Source organism: Syngnathus scovelli, chromosome 14 (genome assembly GCF_024217435.2).
Source record: "Syngnathus scovelli strain Florida chromosome 14, RoL_Ssco_1.2, whole genome shotgun sequence".
NCBI classification, from domain to species: domain Eukaryota; kingdom Metazoa; phylum Chordata; class Actinopteri; order Syngnathiformes; family Syngnathidae; genus Syngnathus; species Syngnathus scovelli.
The window spans coordinates 12719252-12740563 of NC_090860.1; the positions used below are offsets into that span (position 1 = coordinate 12719252).

General features: G+C 48.6%; 3 protein-coding genes across 5 annotated transcripts; all 3 read right to left on the reverse strand.

Annotated features, from left to right (window-relative positions):
- Positions 1 to 262: 262 nt before the first annotated feature.
- Positions 263 to 3809, reverse strand: lgmn (legumain). Its single transcript, XM_049740845.2, has 14 exons — positions 3656 to 3809; positions 3281 to 3432; positions 3002 to 3099; positions 2407 to 2488; positions 2253 to 2335; positions 2090 to 2165; positions 1906 to 1968; positions 1777 to 1843; positions 1587 to 1705; positions 1342 to 1431; positions 1069 to 1272; positions 821 to 991; positions 620 to 687; positions 263 to 540 (listed from the first exon to the last, which is right to left on the reverse strand). Exons 2-14 carry the CDS (start codon positions 3422 to 3424, stop codon positions 498 to 500), a joined length of 1308 nt encoding a protein of 435 aa, XP_049596802.1. The 5' UTR covers positions 3425 to 3432; positions 3656 to 3809; the 3' UTR covers positions 263 to 497.
- A 178-nt stretch (positions 3810 to 3987) lies between these two features.
- Positions 3988 to 18011, reverse strand: pcnx1 (pecanex 1). 2 transcript variants are annotated; one of them, XM_049740628.2, is made up of 35 exons: positions 17665 to 18011; positions 16500 to 16705; positions 15286 to 15385; positions 15175 to 15211; positions 14877 to 14939; positions 13118 to 14725; positions 12913 to 13042; positions 12280 to 12467; positions 11911 to 12004; positions 11673 to 11730; positions 11395 to 11609; positions 11155 to 11308; positions 11046 to 11078; positions 10798 to 10969; positions 10615 to 10725; positions 10461 to 10552; positions 10279 to 10388; positions 10064 to 10169; positions 9893 to 9985; positions 9679 to 9829; positions 9463 to 9604; positions 9218 to 9395; positions 9004 to 9112; positions 8699 to 8828; positions 8572 to 8630; positions 8274 to 8489; positions 7942 to 8195; positions 7644 to 7874; positions 7470 to 7570; positions 7014 to 7395; positions 6672 to 6946; positions 6403 to 6581; positions 5820 to 6298; positions 5605 to 5745; positions 3988 to 5541 (listed from the first exon to the last, which is right to left on the reverse strand). In XM_049740628.2, the coding sequence occupies exons 1-35, from the start codon at positions 17815 to 17817 to the stop codon at positions 5401 to 5403; spliced, it is 6891 nt and encodes a 2296-aa protein (XP_049596585.1). In that variant the 5' UTR covers positions 17818 to 18011; the 3' UTR covers positions 3988 to 5400. The 2 variants fall into 2 exon arrangements, with proteins under 2 accessions (XP_049596585.1, XP_049596586.1); XM_049740629.2 differs by lacking the exons at positions 3988 to 5541; positions 5605 to 5745 and having other exon boundaries at positions 6207 to 6336.
- A 541-nt stretch (positions 18012 to 18552) lies between these two features.
- Positions 18553 to 20685, reverse strand: med6 (mediator complex subunit 6). Of its 2 annotated transcripts, none has more exons than XM_049740940.1 (8): positions 20541 to 20685; positions 20018 to 20177; positions 19846 to 19937; positions 19648 to 19730; positions 19453 to 19561; positions 19268 to 19383; positions 19138 to 19165; positions 18553 to 19049 (listed from the first exon to the last, which is right to left on the reverse strand). In XM_049740940.1, the coding sequence occupies exons 1-8, from the start codon at positions 20581 to 20583 to the stop codon at positions 18913 to 18915; spliced, it is 768 nt and encodes a 255-aa protein (XP_049596897.1). In that variant the 5' UTR covers positions 20584 to 20685; the 3' UTR covers positions 18553 to 18912. The 2 variants fall into 2 exon arrangements, with proteins under 2 accessions (XP_049596897.1, XP_049596898.1); XM_049740941.2 differs by lacking the exon at positions 20541 to 20685 and adding an exon at positions 20309 to 20480.
- Between the last annotated feature and the right edge of the window lie 627 nt (positions 20686 to 21312).

Genomic DNA, 21312 nt, shown 5'->3' on the forward strand with positions numbered 1-21312 from the left:
CACACACATCTAGATTTAAAGCAAAAGGAAAACAAAGCAACAGAAGGATGGATGAAGTTACCTCCAAAATAACGCTGGCTGAACTTAACTCGAATTGTTGCGATAATATTATGTCTACTATCCACCGCCAGAGGGCAGTACTTCACTGTGATTTAGACGCATCGGTAAAAAGTACTGCTACAACAATAAGCATTAGGTTTCATTCATATCTCTGAAGTCGCCCATCAAATAATAAATAAATAAAGTGATATAAAAGACAAGATTTTTGCTATTTCACCATTTTATTGGCGCGTCAGTAAACATTGATCATTGTCACACCAATAAAGCCGATAGCAAAACGCATTTCCACAAATAAAAGCAAAAGCACACAATCATTAAAAAGTCAAACCTTTCAAAAGTGCAATTCATCTTAAATCAAAACCACAAACATAAAAATTGTTAATAGATTGTTAATATAACCAATAACCAAGCAGCGTTCATATTTTGAGGAGTTTTGTTCATTCGCTGTAGTGGCACACCGAGTCCATGGCCATCTGGATGCTGTGCACACAAACACGAGAAGTAATACAGTTACTTGTATTTTAAAAAATAAAACAAATTTTAATACAAATGCAGCTACCTGTCAGCGGTGTAGCCTCTCTCACACATGTTGACCAGAGCATATAAATGTCTCAGTGCATATTCATACTGGAAACACAAAACCATTACAGAAGTGAGAAATTAACATGAAAGCCTCGACGGGGAAGTTAGTTCCAAAAATATCTCTAAATGTCAATCCACAGGAAAGTAAGTCTTTTGTGCGGTTGTGTTGCTGACATACCTTGGCTTTATTCCAGTTGTAGCAGTTTTGTTTGTAGTGGTCCACGGCGATCCGGTAGCATCGGTGCTGCGTCAGGTCCCGCCTCTCGTTGACCACCTCCTCGGCTTCGTAACGATCGCCCGTCACTTCCTCGGCGATTTGATACATGGTCGTCGCCAGCATCTCCCTCACCTACACACGTGTGAAAATATAAACACACATAGCTAATTTAGCTTTCAAGATTTGATTGACAGCTGTGCAGTGCTGACCTTAAAGTGTGTGTTTATTTCTGAGAGAACGCTCCGGGCGACGCCAATGTCGTTGGAAGCCATCAGCTTCCTCTTGAGGATGGCCAGGGGAACATCGGGACTCGGCGTCAGGTCCAGTTCGCGCACAGGAGGCAACGGGCCGGGGGCGCCGGCTCCGCTCTTGCGGGTCCCCTGGAAGGCCGCCACCTTCATGTGGGCCAGAGTCTGACAAGCATACGTGAATATGATGCAAAACATCTTCATATTGAACGTGTTGTTTGTGTGCGGGCTCACTTTGTTTCCAAACTGCTGCACGTGGCTGGTGTTGGTGTGACTCTTGACGATTCGGAACTGTTTCGAGAGTGTTTCCTTGGACAGGTCCTCCTGGAGCGTTACAGAAATAGCAAAATCTAGAGTGCAAGTCATACCCTTAAGTATTTATGACGAGGTATGACTTTTGTCATGACAGACATGGAAAAACTTTTTACATTCGAGGATTGTTAAAAGAATTTTAAAAAGAAGAAAAACATCTACAATACCGCATCAGAGTCTTCCATCCAGTTGACACTGTACCAGTCTCCCAGGTAGGTGTCACGTTCTGAGTCATAGTAGCAAGCGTAGGAGGACTCGTGGGAGTTGGCGGCTGTGGTTGCGTAAACTAAAAAAAACAAAAAAAATATTTCAAAACAATTTTTTTTAGGGGTGTTTTTTCTGTTTTGATCAACTTACCGTCAATGTCGTCAGGCAGATCTTTCATCATTGACCCTGACTCGCAGGCTTCGATGTAGAACACCATCTGACATAAAGATGAAGATTAGTGTTGACAACGATGAGAAGGATGCAATATTAGTTACATACCTTCTTGTACTTCTTATTGTCGTGCATGTACTGGATGGTGTCTTGGAGGTCTTTGACATGCAACTGATAAAAAGAGACAAATGAGCAAGCAGAAGTTGCAATAAAAAAAATCTGATAATTATATTTAGTCATGATCATATTATTATATATAGACAGAAAGTGTTTTGAAAATAAGGCTGCCAACCTCTCCATCAGGGAAGGCAATAATTCCAGGCGCTCCATGGTCAGTGAAGTAAACAAAGACGTGATCGTTGGGACCGCTGTGGGGACAAAAAAATTAAGACATTGATGAGGCGATCTGACCAAAAAAAAAAAAAAAAAAAGCAAATCGCAGAGTTGTCACTGGCCTCTTTAAGACTTTCCCAGAGCCTCCTTTAACTTTAGAGGCATCACCTTTCAGTACGGCCAGGAAGTTTTCCGGAGTAACATCCTGGACACAACCCGGCGGTCAGCGCTTGGTGAGAAACTGTGCGGGGGCCAATTTATTATTTTGGAACTCACTTGAGACGTGTAGTCCTTGAGGACGCCTTTGTAAACGTCGCTACCATTGGGCCTGTTGATCAAGATGCCAGGTGTAGGATTCCTTCAAGAGGGAAGTGAGAAACATTTAATACAACAACAAATTTTTATTCCATTTGCAAACCCAGGTGACTTTCATTTCTCTAAAAAATATTTCCAAGCGTGTCAGAGGAGTGTAAAAGAAACAAAAGAGGAAGTGTGTGATAAAGAGCTGCAGGTCTTTCAAAAATGTATTTGACTTAAAAATATGAGAAACTGATCTGCTGATTATTTTCATTGAAAACTTTTTTCTGTTGATTTGGGGAGTTTTACTTTGGCTTTATTATCAGCGTTGACGATTTTCTTATATTTGGCCCAGTGCCACTAAAAACAGGGTTAGGGCTGCTGGAAATAACTGCAGGAATATGGCCGACACAACTGATAAAAGGCCTGGTCAATCTTTTTTTTTTTTTTGGAGGGGGTGATGGAATTAAGAACTCAATTGTCATTCCATCAGGATGAGTTTTGAGAAGTTGAAATGAAGAATAGAGGTAGAAATAAAGACAGAAATGAAGAAGAAAAATGTATAAATTCTCACTCTTCAGCTTGTGCTAAGTCGTCCATCATCATGACCACAATCTGCTCATCCGGGATGCCGTTCTTGTGGACAATCTGGTAGGCATGGCACGCGTCCGCCTGGTCAGAAGACACAATAAGAAAAAGTTTTATAAGGACAAAATACAAGAAAGACAATTCCCCCCCCCCCCCCCCCAAAAAAAAAAAAAAGTTGTGAACTAAAATAAATAAAACTGTTAGTAGTTCCAAGGGGAAAAAAAGCCCTTATTTTAAAGAAAAAAAAAAGTTTTTAAACATTTACCTGATGTCTATAATTGTACCAGGAAGACGAGCCAGCGACGATCACCACCCAGTTCTTCCCGTTTTCGGGCTCCTGTGTGGGGAAGGAGTTCACCAGGGCGGCGAAGAACCCCAGGACAACCGGGAGCACCAAAAAACGGCACATTTCCCGACCTGTGATTTGGCAATGAATTATGAATAACGACAATAATATTTATTACATCCATAAAGTGCATCTTTTTCGAAGCAGCTCGATACCATCTGATTCCTGACTGTCACATGACATCCATTCTCCCTAGGCTAGCTAGCTAGCTAATATTAAATCCCATCAGGGTGTTCGAAAGAAACTCCAAAAATATAAATAAAAATATCGGTAAAAATTACACATTTGTATTACCTGTTGTTCGCTTTGTTGTAGGAAGCCGAGAAAAAGGTAGCGGTGAAAAAAAAACGACCAAACGACCCGGTTAATCTTGACGGGAGTGTTATTTATGTAGCCCCTAAAAAAAAAAAAGAAAAGCTTGGAATGTTATTGAAGAAGCAGCCAATCAGCGCGCAGGAGGCGGGGCTTTCCTGAAATAAAATCACGCGCTGTCAGACGAGATTGGACTTGATCGACAGGTGAAAGTCGAAGGATGACGCAGGAATTTCCAAGACAAATATTTACTAAAATCACGTTTATCTTTTTTAAAAAGTTACAGGATGATTGGGTTAGTGAAATTGTAAAAGTTGTTATAAAAAAAATATTTTAATATGAAAGTCAATTTTGTGAGCAAAAGGATCCATATTAATGGGAACTAATGAACCAACATTACAAACATGAGTTTAAATAACATTCATTTACGTTCAAACATCCACCATAGAAACTCATTTGCAATAAAACATTTTTTTTATTCCTCAGTATAGAAAAGCAATTAAGTTAAATATTTAAACAAACCATCAGAAAAAAACTGCATGTAGTTTTCAACCCCATGGTCCTTTAATACATTAACATTTTTTTTTATCTCAAAAAGCGGAAAGTGTAAATAGTATTTTCACAGTAATAAATATTTTTTTACACTCAACATTATACATACGCACACATATACATATATTTGTGTAAATATATATACGGATATACAATAAAAAGTTATATTCAAGTTGGGAAAAGAAATAAGAAGGGTGATTGCATTTTAATCGTCGTTCCAAGGCATCGGTATAACCACGGCCATTCAGAGTCTGTCATAATAAATAGTGTGTATATATATATATATATATATATATATATATATATATATATATATATATATATATATATATATATATATATATATATATATATATATATATATATATATATATATATATATATATATATATATATATATATGCAATTGTAGTGCATTACTGTAAATAAAAAATATAGTGCAAGTCAATACTTTGAATCTAATCCGAGTGGAATGACTACAAAGCGACGTCGTCTGTTGTTATGGCAACGGGGCGGTGCGGGGGTGGTAGCAGAAATGACAAAAACCAGGCATATTTGGCAAATTATTAACAACCACAAAATGTATCAACACAAAAAAAATGCATAGAAATCAATGAGCTTGACTGTCATGCAGCATTTTTCCCCAGACGATAAAAGCAAGGCAGATTGTGACAAAAGGGAGGGAGGTGCTTAAAAAAAAAAAAAAAAAAAAGACTCATAAAAAGTCTGCCTCGGCTTAATTTTTTTTTTTTTCCCTGTGGTTCGATTCCCACTCTGCTGACGGAGCGGGTTGGGTGGAGGTATAACTCCCAGTTCCTGTTTTTAAACGTGATGCTAGCAGCAAATAGCGGTGACTCAACCACATTGCGCAATGTCACAAATGCAAAGATCTTCGATAAGTGTAGCTACTTACTGTAGCCGTGAGCGGTGAATAACGTTGGCGTTCAATCTCGATGTCAAAGTCGGCCACGTATTGCAATACCGCATCCGAAGTTGACAACGTGCTCAAGCTTTGATAATTGTTGACGGCAGGTAGTTAGCGGCCGATGATAACCGACCTCATTATGTTAACTCACGCTCAACCTTCTGACTTCAATTTAACGGTTAGCAGCGAGCCTTGCCTTTCAATTCCGAGCGCTCCCGCTTCCTGTGTGCTTGCCGTTTGGGACGCCCTGTCAAACCTCGGCGCCCAGTTCGATGACGCCCGTTTCGACGATGGGCACCAGTTTTTCGTCCACCTGTACCAGCAGGATGGTCTTGTCTATATGGGAGCGGTTGGCCGGCTCACGGCTGCAAGGCACCCACCGGTGAATCACCTGGGAAAAGCCCAACAACAATCAACTCACATTTTCAGAACCAGCGTTGTCAGCTTAACTCACATGTCCTTCCATGCCCTCTAGGGGGCTCCAGTCCCTCCAGCAGGTCCTCCCCGCCCGCAATCTCACCGTCTCGTCGGGCCACTGCAGCTCCTTTCTCTTGGACACGTTGATGCTCTCCAGTACCTGACCCGGGTCCACAATCTGGAGAGAACAGATTCATTTTGCGATACAGAAAAATTTATATATTTGAGTTGAAATACAACTTTCCCACACACCTGCACTCTGTAGGAGATGTCGTCCCTGCGCACCGTGGAGACCACGGGGTTGTGCTGCTGCAGGTGGTGATGGTGGTGGTGCAGGTGATGATGATGAAGATGCTGCTGCTGCTGGTGGTGGTGGTGATGCTGGCCCAGGGGATCCATCACCACGCCGCACAGGCCGTCGTTCCCCAGGAGACCCACCAGCGTGTGGCGCTTGCACGGCGGGATGCTGTGGCTGGAGAGCGACGCCGACGGGCCGGCCGAGTCCGAGTTGGAACCCAGCCGCAGCTGCAGGGAGGTGGGCAGCGTGCGCAGGGACAGCTGGCTGGTGGAGGAACGCCGGCACGCCTCCAGGCCCGTGGCGGACGTGCGCAGCGACGAGTGGCGGCTGCTGCCGCCGTAGCGGTACGACGACGACTGGCTCGCCACGGAGGCCCGGGCCGGGGAGTGGCGCACCAGGCTGGACTGGACAGACTGGGAACTCTGACTGGAGCCTGGACGCCCGGACAGCCACACCGCCGTTAGCGTTAGCCTTGTGACAATGTAGCAGACTGCTATGGTTTGCCGTTAATGGTTAACTAAGTGCTCTTTCCCTCACCCAGAGCGTGCGGCTGGTACGAGTGACGGCCGCCGGGTCCCGAATGGCCGCCGTGAGACATGGAGCTCTGCTGCGAGTCACCCGCTATCCCATTGCCGCTGCCGCAGGACAGCCCGCCGCCGTCGGGATCCTCGATATTCCCTCCGCTGTTACAACCTGCGCCGCAGCCTTTTCGTAACCTGTCAGAATAAAACGGAGATAGCCAAGGCATCTAAATCGAAACCTTCAACACACTGCTCCATAGTTTCATACAAGAGAGCGACACAAACCTGTGCCAAGTGCTGACCACAAAGTTACGGATGTTGGCGATGCTGATGGGCCCGCCCAAGACGTGGCCCAATTGCGGGTGCGAGTTGCAGTAGGAGGTGGTGAGCGGCGACACGTAGATCGGGTAGCCGATGGGCTGGTCAGATGACGAGTTGATCATGTTGCGGAGCGCCTGCTTGGCGTTCTGGATGCTGCCCCGCTCCGGGTTGCGGTTCCGTAGGAACACAAGCTCCTGCTGCTGGCCTGCCCACAGGCCCCGCACACACTCTTTGTTGACCTGTGACACACGGCAAGAATTACGTAGTCTGTATTTTCTGACGACAATGATGAAAATGTTCCCGAACCTTGATGACTCTAAAGCTGAGGTATCGGCGGTTGAGCATGATGATCTTGTACTCGTTGGTGCCCTCGTCCAGCACGTGGCGCAGAGCGAGGAGCGACTGGGCGTTGGACAGCACGGCGCTGCGCCACGCCGGGTCGCCCTCGTGGGCGATGACCAAGTTCTGCTGGTGGGCTGAGATGGCCTCGAAAAGCACCGCCGGTTCCTCGTACTCGTCGGGCGAGGTGAAGTGATCCTGGTGGAGTTTGAGGGACATCCGGATGCCGGGGACCACCACCTTCCTGAGCAGCTCCATGTCGGCGAAGATCCACTCGTCTCGCACCGACGAGATGCGGAAGTCTCCTTTAAACAAAGCGTGAAGCCCGTACAGGAAAGACTCCAGGTTGCTGTAGGACGGGACACATGCGAAAGGAATGAGCCGCCATTTTTTATCAGTGCTACTGGAATTTGCCCGCCAAACCTGGACATGTGATGAGCCGCCGTTCCTAGCGCTCTCCTTCCCAGTACGCACAGGCCGAAGCAAAGCAGCACCAGAGGTGAGTCTCTCTCGTTGTCCAGAGGCTACAACACAAAACATGAGTTCAACTGTCCTCAAGGTTTTTTTTTTTAAAGTACATGAAGACCATTTTGCTACCTTGTCCCTGCGAGAGTTGCAGTACTGGATCCAGCCCAGGTAAACGCTGCAGAAACTGTCCCTGGAGACGCCGGCCAGCCGGTGGTCGTAGTCTTCGTCGATGTTGGGATTAAAGGTAGGATCCAGGTCCACGTAGTTCCTCTCGCCGCACGCCCGCAGACCCTCCTTCATGGTCTCATTGGACAGCCACTCTTCCAGCTTGGGCGAGGCAACTACGTAGTAGATGATCCCCTAAAGAGCATCGCCATGAAACATCTTTCCACTCCGATTGGTCTCCTTAAAGTCTCCACCCACTCACCTTGACATAATAGGTGGTGAGGATGCGTCGCAGGTCGAAAACCTGCAGCATGGAGGCGGCGCTGTTGTCGGTGATGCTGTAGCCCTCCAGCACGTATTTGGTGACCAGAACCTCCCAGGCCAGCCAACGCTGGCCGAAGGCGGCGTTGAAGGACAGGATGTGCGGGAGGTGGCCCGGCTCACAGCAGCAGCAGCCCTCGTCTTCCTCTACACCCTCGGTGATGGCCTCCACCTCCCTCTGCTGGCAGTAGGTACCTACAAGAAGAGTTGCTGAGGACTTCGCTCGACAGTGTCAGTGTTCTGAAACTCATTTCTGTCCCGCAGGAAGCTCACCTCGGAACTCCAGCCCTCGGAGCTGGAAGGTGACCAGGCCGTTGCCGATCTCCACCAGGTGAACAAGGGCGTTGAGGTAGTCCGAGGCCAAGATGAAGCAATCGCCCGTGCTGAAGTTGCCCCAACGGCCCAGCAGAAGGTCACCGCAAAGGCTGTGCTGCAGCGAGCGAGTCAGGTGCTCGTAAAAGATGGAGTTGAGGTTATTGTCGTCCGAGCCTGGCGGGATTAAAAAGAAATATAGTTTCATTCTTTCTTAAATAGTCGCTAAATCATTAGCAATGTACAACTAGCCCTTCACCTGGATTTCTGTCCAGCTGCGAGGCCAACCGAGTGTTGGAGTGATCCACCCTCTTGGTGCTTTGTGGAGAAAAATAAAGTAAGTTTAAATTGACTACATCGAGGTGAGATGTTTTTTTTAATCCTACTTGTAGTCACGCTCCCAAAACTTGACAGGCCGGACATAAGACGTGATGAAGATGGCGCTGCCTAGGAAAGGGTTGAGCGGGGTGGAGAAGATGGCCGAGACCAGAGCTTGGACGAAAAGCATAGCCGAGTCTGCAGCAAGCGAGGAGGTCAAGGACCAGACGGGGTAAGCTTGTCATATAACCATGACCTCAATGAGACTAGCTGGGTCAGCACTTCCAAAAGAGACAATTTACAGCTGAGACTTGTGACTTGAGAGCATGACCAGAGTCGTAAAAATATATACGAGGTGGCGTGGAAAGGATACGGGGCACGGCAAAGGGTTGAGCGAAGGCGTGGAAGGCTGAGCCCCAGGTGATCTGCCAGGGTGCGATGTAGGTGTAGACAAAGTGCAGCTTGTAGAACAGCTCCCACAGCTGAAAATAAAAATCAAAACATTAAAAAATGGACTTATGGACTCTGGGGAAAAAAAAAAAAAGGTTTGCAAGGTCAGCAAAGTAGGCGAATCGCTCAAAACGCACCTTGCTGAAGACGATGGACATGAGGAAGAGATCCAGCAGCAGAGTCTCCGACATGTGGCGGTAGTCGAAGGTGAAGAAGAGCACGGTGAAGAGGACGGTGATGTACTGGTAGGTGGGGCTGCTGTAGCACGAGCGAAGCAGCTTCAGGCCCGCCACGGTGATCATCAGCGCGCCCACTCTGGAGAAGAGAACATTGTGTCCAAAAAAAAAAAAAAAATGAAATCAAGCGTGGTTGTTTCTCTCACTCGGTGTCCAGTCGCTTGGGGCTGGCGAGCTCCCTGGCGCTGCCGCTCATCTCGTTGAGGATGACGAGAGGGTAGAGGACGTTCCTCTCCACGAAGAGCAGCCACACGTGGAGCTTCTCGAACCACATGACGTGAGCGGCGTCTGACGCCGGAGAAGAATATTTTTTTTTAGAATTCAACATGAAGTCGACGAGTCATGATTGTCTGTGTGCTCACCTCTGACTTCAAACTGGTAATACTCTTTGGTCTTGAGCAGCGGGTGCGAGAAGCAGTACCAGGGGAGCTGTTTGCGCACTTGTGGTAGAAGGTAGTGGGTGAGCAGACCCACCGTGCCCAGCAACGTGTAGAGCACGTAGCTCAGGAAAGGCTGCGGGGGACGCGGAGGAGATTAGCGTCGGGGGAAAACGGCGTGAATGGCCGGTGTACCCACCTGCAGGGCGATGAAGACCGTGCTGACGTGGATGGCGAAGTAGAGCACGGCGATGACCACGCACACGATAAAGTCCGACTGCAGACGCTCGTTCTGCGAATCGATAAGCGATTAGAATCCTTTATAATGACGCTGCTTGTCTGGTTTCAATGCTTCCACCGAAAAACCCACCACAGAGGCCTTCAGCTTATCAGGCAGGGGGTCCTGCACTTCCGACAAGGGGTCCTCCGGGTTGCTGTCTCTCAGGTTGGGCAACATTTTGGACTGTATCAGCGAGCTAGAAGACAATTACAGCAGGTTGATGCATTCATTGAGACAGGAAAACTTGTTACAACTTCCCGTCAGCGGTGCCCGTCCCAATACTTTTGTCCCCTAAGTGTGCTCACATGAGTACAGACGGGTCGCTGCTTTGCCGGCTCAGGTGGTACGACACGGCCACCAGCAGGCCGCAGAAGACGGAGAAGAGCACAGGGATGTGATGAGGCTCCCAGTTCTCCTGGAAAAGTCGAAAAGCGGCGCCGGTTGGCGTACTGAGTTCGTGTCCGAATCGAAAGCGAGTGCGGCTCACCTTGAGGGCGCCGTAGCAGAAGCCGTATAACAGCGCGACGGTGAGCACGCTGCGGAGGACGCTGTAGAGGGACGACAGTAGGCTGGTGCAGGCTGCGGGCAGAAGAGGAGTGTTAATAAATAAAATAAAATAAAATTAAAAAGGTGCGGCTCACCGTTGCCGCCAAAAATGTGGATATCCAGCTGCTCGAAAAAATACATGACAAACGTGTTGACTTGCGGCAGCAGGCCCACGAAGAAAATGATGGGGAAACACAGCGTGAAGACTGCAAACACACACGAGAGACAATCGTTAATGATTTTAAACTTTAATCGTGGCGTAGGATTTTTATCGTCACCTATGACGAGGTCCCTGGCAGAGGCGAGGATGAGCGAGCTGGTGAGCGCGACGCCGTAAAGCGTGAAGCGGGAGGAGCTCGTCCTCAAGCTGGTGTAGTGAAGCAGCCAGATGAGACCGCAGCACAGGCAGAAGTAGACGGGGCGGCTGTAGGCGATGATGCGATTGTGGCCCTGTAGGTGGCGACAGAGAGCCGTGAAAGGTTAGCGGACCACCGCGGCTACGATAAAGAGAAGAGCCGTGACTTACATGACGCGGGGAAGAGGAGTCTGGTTGAACGCTCTGCCAATGAAACAGATTTTTAAAAAAGTCTACAGACAAAACAGAAAATAATTTTTAAAACCACAATATTCCTCACCTTGAGCAAAGAATATTGGCAGCTGGCGATGACCAGGCAGAATTGAAAGACCCAGATGTCGGTGAAGAACCCGTGCACCAAAAGCACCGAGCCCAGGAAGGCCACCAGGACGGCCAGCACCACGGCCAGCACGTTCTCCAGAACTTCTCGATTCCTGGGATAAAGGTATCAAAACATTGTTTGGTCTCCTGCCACCTGCGCAATCACAGTCCACCACGTCACGGCGCTGTAGCGACTCACCGGTCGAACAGCGCCAGCAGAGTGAGGCGGTCGAAGTGAAGCCCCACCCACAGGTAAGGCATGAGCCACAATCGGTAGTACTGCTTGACCTTGGCGACGGGGGCGCGCACCGGCTCGTCGGGTCCCAGCGTCACAATGTGCAGATCTGGGCTCAGGTCTCCGTCCTGCTGCTCCAGCAGCTCCGGGTCCATGGTGAGCAGGCGGTTCAGGCGGATCTGGGGGAGGGGGAGCTGCGTGAGGTGCTTTCTTACTGACATCCAGCATAAATATCTACTCACCAGGTCATGAGGAAAGAAGCGAACTGAGGTAGAACTGGAGAGGTGGGAGTCTGTGTCCCTGCAGCACACACACGGAGGGAGAAAAAAAAAAAAAAAATAGTAGCATGACGCTAATGCAACTGCTGTTTGGATAACCTGATAACCCAGACTGGTCAAATATTTACTCTTGCACTTTTCTACAGTGTTCATTTCCTGTTATTACAACTAATCGTGTCTAGTTTGTGTCGGCGCTCCTCACCAAATATTATTGGAGGCTCGTCTGGTGGCGGGTTCAAAGTTGACCAGGGACATGTCGCACCCCATGGCCTCATACAAGGAGGGTGTGAGTTTTCCTGAAAATAAAGAAATGGTCATTATCGATGGCGGTGGCGCTAGAGGAGCCTGCAGACGCTCCATCAACAAACGAAGATAACTGGAGCATGGATAATGCGCACTGCGCTTGGGGATCTGATTGCATCAGTTGGCCGAACACGAACGACTGACTGACTGACTGCAACGACCGCAGCTTCGCGGTGACGCCGAACTTGGGACATTGTGTGTCCTCGAGCGGGTTCACTGTTCCGCTTCGAATTGTTTCAAAACACGCAACGTGCGTTGGTTTCCCCACCGAGGTCGTCCTGCAAACTGCTGGCGCCGACAGTCGAGGCCTTGTCCTGAGAACCATCCAGGTGTGCGCTTCCATTCCTGGCCAGCAGGGAGGCGCTGGCGCTCAGCACCGTCACCTGGGAGGCGGTGCGAGACGGCTGAGTGGACTTGGTGGGAGGCTGGGACGCTTGACTGAGCGCCTCCTGGAGACTGCAGGAGAAAAGTGGGGGAGGAATAAAGTGAGGTTTTTTTTTTGGGGGGGGGGACACGTATTTGGGAAAACAAGTAAACAAGTTCTCGGGCTTCAATAAAGTTCAAAGTCGGAATTGTCTCCAAATCTTTCAGAGCGACAGAAAAACAAACTAATCGATGAGACACAGCAGAACGGGCAAATCATGCGCGCTTGTGAGGAGATTGATTCATCAGGACTTGTGATGTTGAAAGGACTCTATTCTTTCCTCGGCCGCCCAAAATGTTGTTAAAAAAACGACATGACATCATCACAGCTGGGAAAAAGAACGAAGGAATCACATGCTGAGCGAGACATAACGACGACGCGTGATCAAAGTGTGATTCAGGGCTGGATGATTTTCGGGGAAATAAATCTGAGTAGCTCTCGTCACATGCTGACATCGGTTTGTGAAGGACGTCGTACCTGAGGGGAGAGCCAATGAGAGAGGATGGTGGCGTGGGGTTACTGCCCGCGTTGTGCCGCCGTCGCACCGCCTGCCGGCGAAACGTGCTCCGCTCACGGCGGAAGACCACCGTCTCCTCGCTGCCGGGGGCTGTGATGGTGAAAAGGAATTATTGGTACTTTTTTTTACAATTCATTATTTATTTTAAACAGTTACATGACATACCCCGAAGGCAAGCGGCGCCGGCGTCCTGAGACTCCAAGAACACGGCCTGGCTGGGCAGACTGTTCCTGGAGCGTGTCACCGACTCCAGCTGGGAGGCGCGACCCAGCAGGGAGGCGGCATCCAGAACCTCCCCTTCTTTGGCTTCCAGGTCAGATTTGGAGGTGGTGAGGGGTCGCGGCCCGGCGGGAGCTCCGAGGCGCGTGGGGTCGTTAAGGCAGGCGGCGGTGCCACTGTCCAAGCTCAACACGCGGGCGTGCGTCCTGGCGTTGCCCGTGCTGGGGGTACGCCGGGAGGCGCGCCGCCGCCCTCCCGCCCGCGCTTCCGGCGTCGCGCCGGCTGCGGTCTGCTTGGCTTTGAGGGCCCGGTAGCGGCCCTCGGGTGAGTGGCAGGAGCGAGAGGTGGCGCTGGAGGAGCTGTCCGTGCTCAAGTGGCGGGCTGAGGGGAGACTGGAGGCGCAGCTCTGCTCGCTGTGGTCGCTGGAGTCCTCCTCTCCGCCGCCTCCGGCGAACACGGCGCTGCAAGGCTTGGCCAGCCCGCGCGGCGACATGTAGTCCCGGTGGCGGCTGGCGTCAAAACTGCTGGCCCGTTTCTTGCCCGTCCGCCGCCGCCCGGTGCGGCCAGTAGACAGAGAGCAAGTCCTCTGAACAACGTTGTTTGGCTCGACGCGGTCCACGGCGACCGCTTCGACCGAGCCGTCGGCACCGGACCTGATGCTCGGATCTTCCGGACTCCCGCTGCCCTCCGTGAGCTCGGGAGGCGCGGAGGACGCGACGGTGCCTGGCCGGTTAGCCGTCAGTTCGTTGGCGTGCGGGTTCTTGTTGGCCTCCCTGGAGGGTAGGCCGCGAACACCCCGGGAACACGCCCTGCTGTCGGCGTCCGCCCGCTCCCGCATGCGTTCGTCCCCCGAGAGCGACAGCAGGCTCTCCACGTGCGTGGAGCTGGTCTGCTCGCTGTGAAAACTGCTGGCGGTGCTGTTTGTGTCGCGGTCGGTGCCGCTGCAGTAGCTCTCGGTGGAGCCGCTGCTGCGCGCGCTCAGGCTGCGCAGGCTCTCGGCGCTGCGCTCGCCCCGCCGGGATTTTCTCCCCACATCGGGGCCCTTCCTGCCGCCGCCCGAATCCCCCTGGTACAAACCTGAGCTACCCTCTCCGGCTTCTCTAGAGACGGAGCGGGATACCCTGTGCGGGTTCTTGTTCCTGTAACATTCCAGCCCCGAGGTGGAGGCCACCGCTTGGTCCTGCTGGTAGAGCCGCTCGCCCGCCTCCCGTTGCGGCCTGGCGGCCTCCAGCTCGCGCACGGGATCCAGGCCGCCCCTCCTGGGTGGCGGATAGAGCGTAAAGTCCGGCAAGCCCGGGTCGGGGAAGGCAGACCCCGCCGAGCTGGAGGTCCGAGGTAATCCCCGCGATCGGGGCTCCTTCCGAAAGGTCTGCGACTGCGAGGACAAGTGATGGGCGGCGTCCTCGTGCGACAGGCCGCAGTGGTAGGCGCTGGCGTTGCACAGCTCGGCGGGTTCTCGGGACAGCTCGGACGGACACAAGGAGGTGGAGGGCTGCAGGGAGGCGAAGGAGTCGTTGGGAACCAGGCAGTACATCTTTGTGTCTGAGAGCAGATCTAAAGACACAAGGAGGAAGGACCACACATTTATAGACATACAAGAGACATCTTTTGGATAAAGTATTCAAATTATCACTGATTTGACTTTTATGTGACAAAAAACAAAAACAAAATGGGCCCATGAAAACAAAACATTTTCTATACGCACCGTGATCGTGACTGCAACTCTCCACCAGAGTCAAGCTGATGTCATCTGACGTCTTTCCCACATCTGCAAAGAAAGGAGGGAAGCAATTAGGAGACGACAGCTTCAATCAATTATTAATACGGCCCCGGCGAGGTGCCGTTCTTGCCCTTCCTGTGTGACTGCCACCGTCTTTTGTTTCGCTGCACAATCTACCTTTGAGTGACCTCCGAGTAACAGATGGGCCCAAACACTTTTCCCAGAAACACCCCCCTCCCCTCCCCGTCTTTAATGAGCCAAGGCTAAGGAGGGGCACCGTTACCTTTGGCTCCCGTCGCTCTCCCGAGGGTGGACGCCGTCTGGAACGGGAATGCAAAAGATGAAGGAATTAGAAGACTTTTGTTCCTTCCCGCCACTGCAATCCACAAAATACCTGCTGCTCCATCCCGATGTAGGAGTTGCGTGAGCTGCAGTCCACCGGCGGCGTTTCTTGCCTGATGAAGTCGGCCATCTCGATCCCCCCTCCGGGGTCTCTGCGCGCACGCAAACACGCACTCGTGTTACTCACTGCCCCGGTGTGTCATTCATCACGCTGATGCTCGTGTCATTCATCTTGATCCTTTCAATCAGCGGATTGAATGAAGGGTAGGGGGGGGGGGGGGGGGGGGGGGGGGAGGTTGCGCAACTCCGCCAAGGGTTTGTCTCTCACATCATCGACGAGCCAAATACGTGACAGTAATGAGATTTGGAGTGATGTAAAGTAGCCGCCGTGTTTATATTTAGCCCAGATGTGCTTTTTCCAACCAAGGCCCGTGATGACCGAAAAGCAAACAGCCTGCCAGGGATTGTCTATAAATCATTTCCATGCGCTGGGGATATTTCGCAACTGGGTTCAAGCGGCGGAGATAAACATCCCGAGAAACGGTGTCACGTGGAGTGCGCAGGAACAACAACAACACCTTGAGTGCAAAATCTTTTTTGTGGCGCTCCGAAAGGGTCGAGCTAAGGTACCGCCACTCTGGAATGTCGATATGAGTCACTCGGTCCCGTTAAGGGCAATAAAAAAAAGTGCAACCTCATTGTTTTTTTTTTTCTTTCTCCCCCTTCTGCTGGAGCCTTTAGACTTGGTGAAAAAAACATTATGGAGAACTTTTTAAGTTTATATACAAACATAGTGCTACCTGGATATACCAGACTTATTTCAGCAGATGGAGAGCAACATTTTGCCCCAAAACAACAGCTAGCTTCATGCTAACACACAATGCAATATTCCTTTGACAGGCTAACACAACTAGCATTTCAATCTTACAATACCAAATTTAAAGTGAACAATGACTTCAAGCTGAAAGTACGTACGGCCCGCAATGTTTCTTGGCGAGGAGTTTATACCCTCAGGACGTTTCATTCAACATCATCCATTGTGCTTGCAAGAAAGGAACTATTGACTGCAGCCAAGTGCAATTTGCAGGAATTTAGAACTCGAGTATTCCTTGTGCGGGCCATTTTAATCTCAGGAATTCAACACCAGCGGTCAAGTGGGTCAAGTGAGCTTGAAATATCTTATTCTTATGCAAGAGCGGCTTCCCATGCTGACAAAAAACAACATCTTCTCGGTTTACATTTTTCCCAAAACACCCACAAACCTACCCCGGGCCGTTGCTGTCCCGCCGTCGTCCGGTGCTGACATTGCATGACCCCTCGGCGCTGCCCTGCGTCTTCTTGGCCTGCATTTCGACCACTTCGCCCTCGTCCAGTGCGTGGTGCAAGCGGTAGTTGACCGTCTTGAGCAGCAGGAACATGGCGGCGATCACGCCGCAGTAGATGCCCACGATGACCATGGTGGACGGCAACGCCTGCAATGATTTTCAAAATGTCTGTCTTCATGTGTTGCTGCACCACAAGTGTAGATGACAACCAGTAACTCTATGACACGACCCCCCCCTCACAGATAGACACACCCCTCCAAATCCACATCATCTGCCACTGCACTTGGAATACCCCCTGCATTCGTGCACGTTGCTATTAGTTGTGGCTCAAGTTATAAACCACGGAGCTGACCGATGGATTTCCACTCTCGGAATAGAAGGCGAGCCACGCACTAATTTGAAACACCCTCAATATAGACGTTTGTACGCTTGGGAAACTGACACTGGGGTGGCGCTAATAAAAAATCTTAGGACAGGGGTGACGGTTTTAAAACGGACTTGTTCATTTCTACGAAAACCTTTTCATGTTGCTAGATCAATCTGCCTAATACCTCCCCCCCAAAAAAATATTCAAAATGTCATTCAAATGCTAACGGTAAGCTTGGATTGTCATGGCTTTAGAAGCAACAGCTGTTTAAACAATAGCTGTGCAGCAAAGGCATATATTCTTCATCCTCAACAAAAAGCATTTTAGAGCATAAAAAAGGAGAAGGGGAAAGGGATACTTTTTTCCCGCATTTTGTGTTTTTTTTTTAAAACGTCTTGCATTTAATATGGAATTAAAGTATTGTTTGTCTATATTTAGTGATCATTTTTTCTATTATGCTCCATGAAATATTTTTATTCAATATTTATTTATTTCCTATCTCCATTCTCCGTATCAATATTGTACATTGTAAATATGTAAATGTTAAAAGCAACGTTGAATTTAGAAGCCTAAAGTGGACATTTTGTGGTGCCGTTGGACTTTAATGGCACATTACATTGTGTACGCTCCAGATAATAGACAGCTTTCTATTTAGTGTCCCAGTGGCCGTTATCCTGGACCGTACAGCCGATGGGAAAACGAAAGTCGGGGTTAGAAAAAGAAGAAAAATAAAACTCACCATGTACAGCGTGAAAGGGAAGCATAGCAGAAAGAGCCAGATGTAAAGATGGAGCGCGTTGACGAACGTATTCTGGTTGGGGTCGTAGTACCACCCGCCGGTAATAGAAGCCCAGACCCCCTGCCTGAGGATCTGGAGGGTCTGCGAGCCCATGGCTCGCTTTAGCCGACACGTACGCCGCCGCCGACGACGTCTAAAGGACGAACGACGCCGTGTTGTTGGTCAGAGACGCTGGCCTAGGCATCTTCTAGTGCCGCTAGCTAGCCCCAGTCAGCCAAGCCAAGCCAAGCCGTAGAGCTCGGCTGCTGCTTTGATTCCTCCACTGGAGGACCGTGCTATCCCACCACGCCCTGCGAAAATGCTCTTCTTCGTGGTTTCCGCCGCTTTTCAGGCGAAGAAGAAACGCGAACAAGCAAACGCGTTTTAATTTTTACACAAAATGTCGTCTTGATGTCATAATGTGGACTACAACAAATGCGCAACACTTGACAAAACTAGTAATTGTTTATCAACAAATGAAGCTACAAGTTGATAAAAATGTTTTGAGTTTGGACCATAAGTGAGAAATGTTGACATCTAGTGTTACTTTTGTGTATTGCAGGTGAAAAGAGGTGACAGAAAATAAACATTAGCGGAAAAAAAACATTACAGAAAACACTACCAGAATATTTGATTGAAAATGAACATGAACTTTTTTAGTATAATTTTAATATGCTGGTAACCCATTAACACTAAACTGAATCCATATGATATTCAACATCCATAAAATAACGAATGTAACAATCACAACATTATATTTTATGGGGAATTTGTGACTTTTCAATTGAAAACCCAATGATGGCAAAACTGTCCAGTCAAAGCAATGTTTTAAATAAAAATATGGCGATATACCATAATAACATAACACATTTATTACACAAAAACACAGAAGCTTATAAGCAGTGTCAGAAATAAGCCGGGTTACGTGTTCCCACAGGAAGTGATGACGCATCATCATTCCTGCATGTGTAAAAAAAGTCCTACGGGAATGAAACTGATCCTGCATGCAAAATGCTGATGTCATCAAAAAGATCATCAAACATCCGCTGCCCTCCCCCCCCCCGAGGTTCATTTTATCATCATTATTCAATAATGTTGTGTGTGAGGCATCCAGATCCGACACGAGGATGACTTCCTCATCCTGATCGCATTGAGGTCAAGTAGCGGAAGACAGAGTCCTAACTGTTTTGTTCGATGTTGTAATTGCAGTCACTGGAGCCGAGCTCGCTTCTCGGGAGGCGGCTTGCTGGTTGGTGCGGCGGCGGTGGCGGAGGACTTAGCCGCTGGCTCTCTTTCCTCTTGTTTGACTGTTTCCGTGGGAGGTTCAGGCTCTTTTTTTACTTCCACTGTGACACACATTTCAAAATATCTAAATATATATAAAATCAAACCACCTATTCGCTTAGGAATATTTGAATACAAATGATACCTTACCTGGAATGGGCTTCTCTCCAGGCTTTGGCTGAAATTTCAGAAAGAACAGATAATAAATACAGCGGTATACTGACTTAAACCAGACTTGCTTCAAGTTTTTATTCTGCCCCACATTAAGAGTCCAAAGTACCTGGTAGAAGGTTGGCGGGAACTTTGACCTGAGGTCCAAAAGCAGAGTGTCCACACGATGTCTCTGGAACAGTGAACCCGGCTCCTCTTTCTTCTTGGACTTCGGCTTGTTTTTTTCTGTCAAAACAATTTTTATTCATATAAAGTCTTGTGACATATTCGGTCAAGTCCCTCTGACTGCTTCACCTCTCTCCTCCTGGTCTTTGAAGTGCCACCAGTATCCTTTTGAAGGATGGTAGCGACAGTAGGACATGGCTTCGTCAAAAGCAGACTGGATGCCGTGAACGGCGGAAAGCTGAAATGGTTAAAAAACAATAAAAATCGCAAAATATTGCCATCTAGTGATAATGACGTGCTAATTGCGTTGGTCCTGATTCTCACCGCTCTGGAGCTGATGACTGTGCTCAGATCCGGGGCCTGATAGACCACACCTATGATGATGTAGTAGTCAGCCAAGGGAATCACTGGTTAGCAGAAAACAAGATGAGAAGATGGTAGTTAGTTACCATACGAGAAGACTTACGAAATCCTTTAATTTCAAATAATAATAAATGTTCTTTTGGGAGACACGATGCTCACCTTGCGTGGGTGACTGCCTCTGTTGCTTACGGATGATGTAGAGAATGGGCTCCTGCGCATGAAGAAGAATGTACTCCACTCCGACCATCTGACTGCAAAGTAAGTTCACGTCAACCATCACCAACATGCCCGTTTGTTCTCCAGTAGCACACACAAAGATTTCTCAACATACTTGAGATGGTCCAGGCTGAGCCGTTGCATTTTCACCACCTCATTATTACAAGTGCGGTCGTAGAAGGGGTTACTCCTCTCCGAGAAGTAATCGAGTACATTGCCAGGGTTGAGGATGGGCACCAAGCCGCTGTCCACCCAAGAGATGCCCAGCAGATTTTCTGCAAAGTCACAAATATACCATGACACATTTGGAAACACGAAAATCAATCAGAAAATGCACCAGTGATGATTTTACGTTCGACGTAAATCTTATTAAAGAGCATAAGTAGCAGTCTTTAGTTATATTTACTGGTCAGCTGGTGAGAAAAATCTTGCCCCTTGTCTTCCATTCCATCAATGAAAATAAAAGCGCTGCTAATGCTAGCCGCTAACACTAAAAGCTAAACAACTAACGAACGACAGAAAACACATACTTTCTTAACAATACTGAAATATTTAAGATTAAACGCATTTGCTTATCTATCATTGTCCGACACACACGCGCCTGTGCACGATTTAATTAAATTATTTCATTTCTCTACCTCTGAAATCCACCGACGCCATGACGTAAATAAACCGTCGCATAAAGATGACGTACGCAAGCCAAGATTTGGTCGCTGTATGATGACATCAGAGGTCAGTGCCCAGCCGTGGGTAATGAGGTCAAGAAACCTTTTTATAGAGTAGCAACATAAAAAATGATGCCTCTCGTGGATGAGCTATGGTGTCAACAGGCCTGCAGACTATTTAAGGGATCCTTAAGGTTTACTTAGTCCCTGTGGGGTCCACTTTAGTGACCCTTGCTTTAAGTGGAAGACACATCTGCTAACATACTCTTAAAAAACATGTACTTAGGCTGTTTTACAAATTGCAGATGACCATAAAAATTGAATTCAAAGGGTTAAAAAAATAAAAATGAGCAGATGACTATTTTTTTCCATGAGCAAGATTAAATGGTAGCAAAATCCAACAAGACAATAGCTGCTTTTGTACTGTAAAATGTCAACTAAACTCAGTATTCCTCCCAAATGATGTTTGCTTGACAACAGCCAACTATTTAAAGTAGACATGAAAACAGGCTTTATATAACAGCCGGCCGTATGTGCACTCATAATTTACAGCCCTCCCAGGCTTTCAAATGTGGTCAGGAGGGACTGTGGAATTTGAGCGGCACACCCAAAACACAGCTGAACTCACCAGCAACTGCCAGTGTGTGACAACAGCGACCCGACAGCTAGTAAGAAATACCAGTGTCCCTGCCATGGGTGTACATCAGGGGGTTGGGGGTGGCGACGGGATTTGCAAGCAGGGGCG

What these genes read in the sequence shown, in the direction of transcription:
- med6 (XM_049740940.1), bottom strand. Translation starts at nt 20,583, where the DNA reads ATGCGACGGTTTATTTACGTCATGGCGTCGGTGGATTTCAGAG. An exon ending in CTCAGCCTGGACCATCTCAA is followed by an intron (nt 19,938 to 20,017) that starts GTATGTTGAGAA and finishes CTTACTTTGCAG; the next exon opens with TCAGATGGTCGGAGTGGAGT. An exon ending in GAGGCAGTCACCCACGCAAG is followed by an intron (nt 19,731 to 19,845) that starts GTGAGCATCGTG and finishes TCTGCTAACCAG; the next exon opens with TGATTCCCTTGGCTGACTAC.
- lgmn (XM_049740845.2), bottom strand. Translation starts at nt 3,424, where the DNA reads ATGTGCCGTTTTTTGGTGCTCCCGGTTGTCCTGGGGTTCTTCGCCGCC. An exon ending in TCAAGGACTACACGTCTCAA is followed by an intron (nt 2,336 to 2,406) that starts GTGAGTTCCAAA and finishes GGTTGTGTCCAG; the next exon opens with GATGTTACTCCGGAAAACTT. An exon ending in AAATAAACACACACTTTAAG is followed by an intron (nt 992 to 1,068) that starts GTCAGCACTGCA and finishes ACACGTGTGTAG; the next exon opens with GTGAGGGAGATGCTGGCGAC.
- pcnx1 (XM_049740628.2), bottom strand. Translation starts at nt 17,817, where the DNA reads ATGGGCTCGCAGACCCTCCAGATCCTCAGGCAGGGGGTCTGGGCTTCT. An exon ending in TCCCTTTCACGCTGTACATG is followed by an intron (nt 16,706 to 17,664) that starts GTGAGTTTTATT and finishes AAATCATTGCAG; the next exon opens with GCGTTGCCGTCCACCATGGT. An exon ending in GAGTTGCAGTCACGATCACG is followed by an intron (nt 14,726 to 14,876) that starts GTGCGTATAGAA and finishes TTGTGTCTTTAG; the next exon opens with ATCTGCTCTCAGACACAAAG.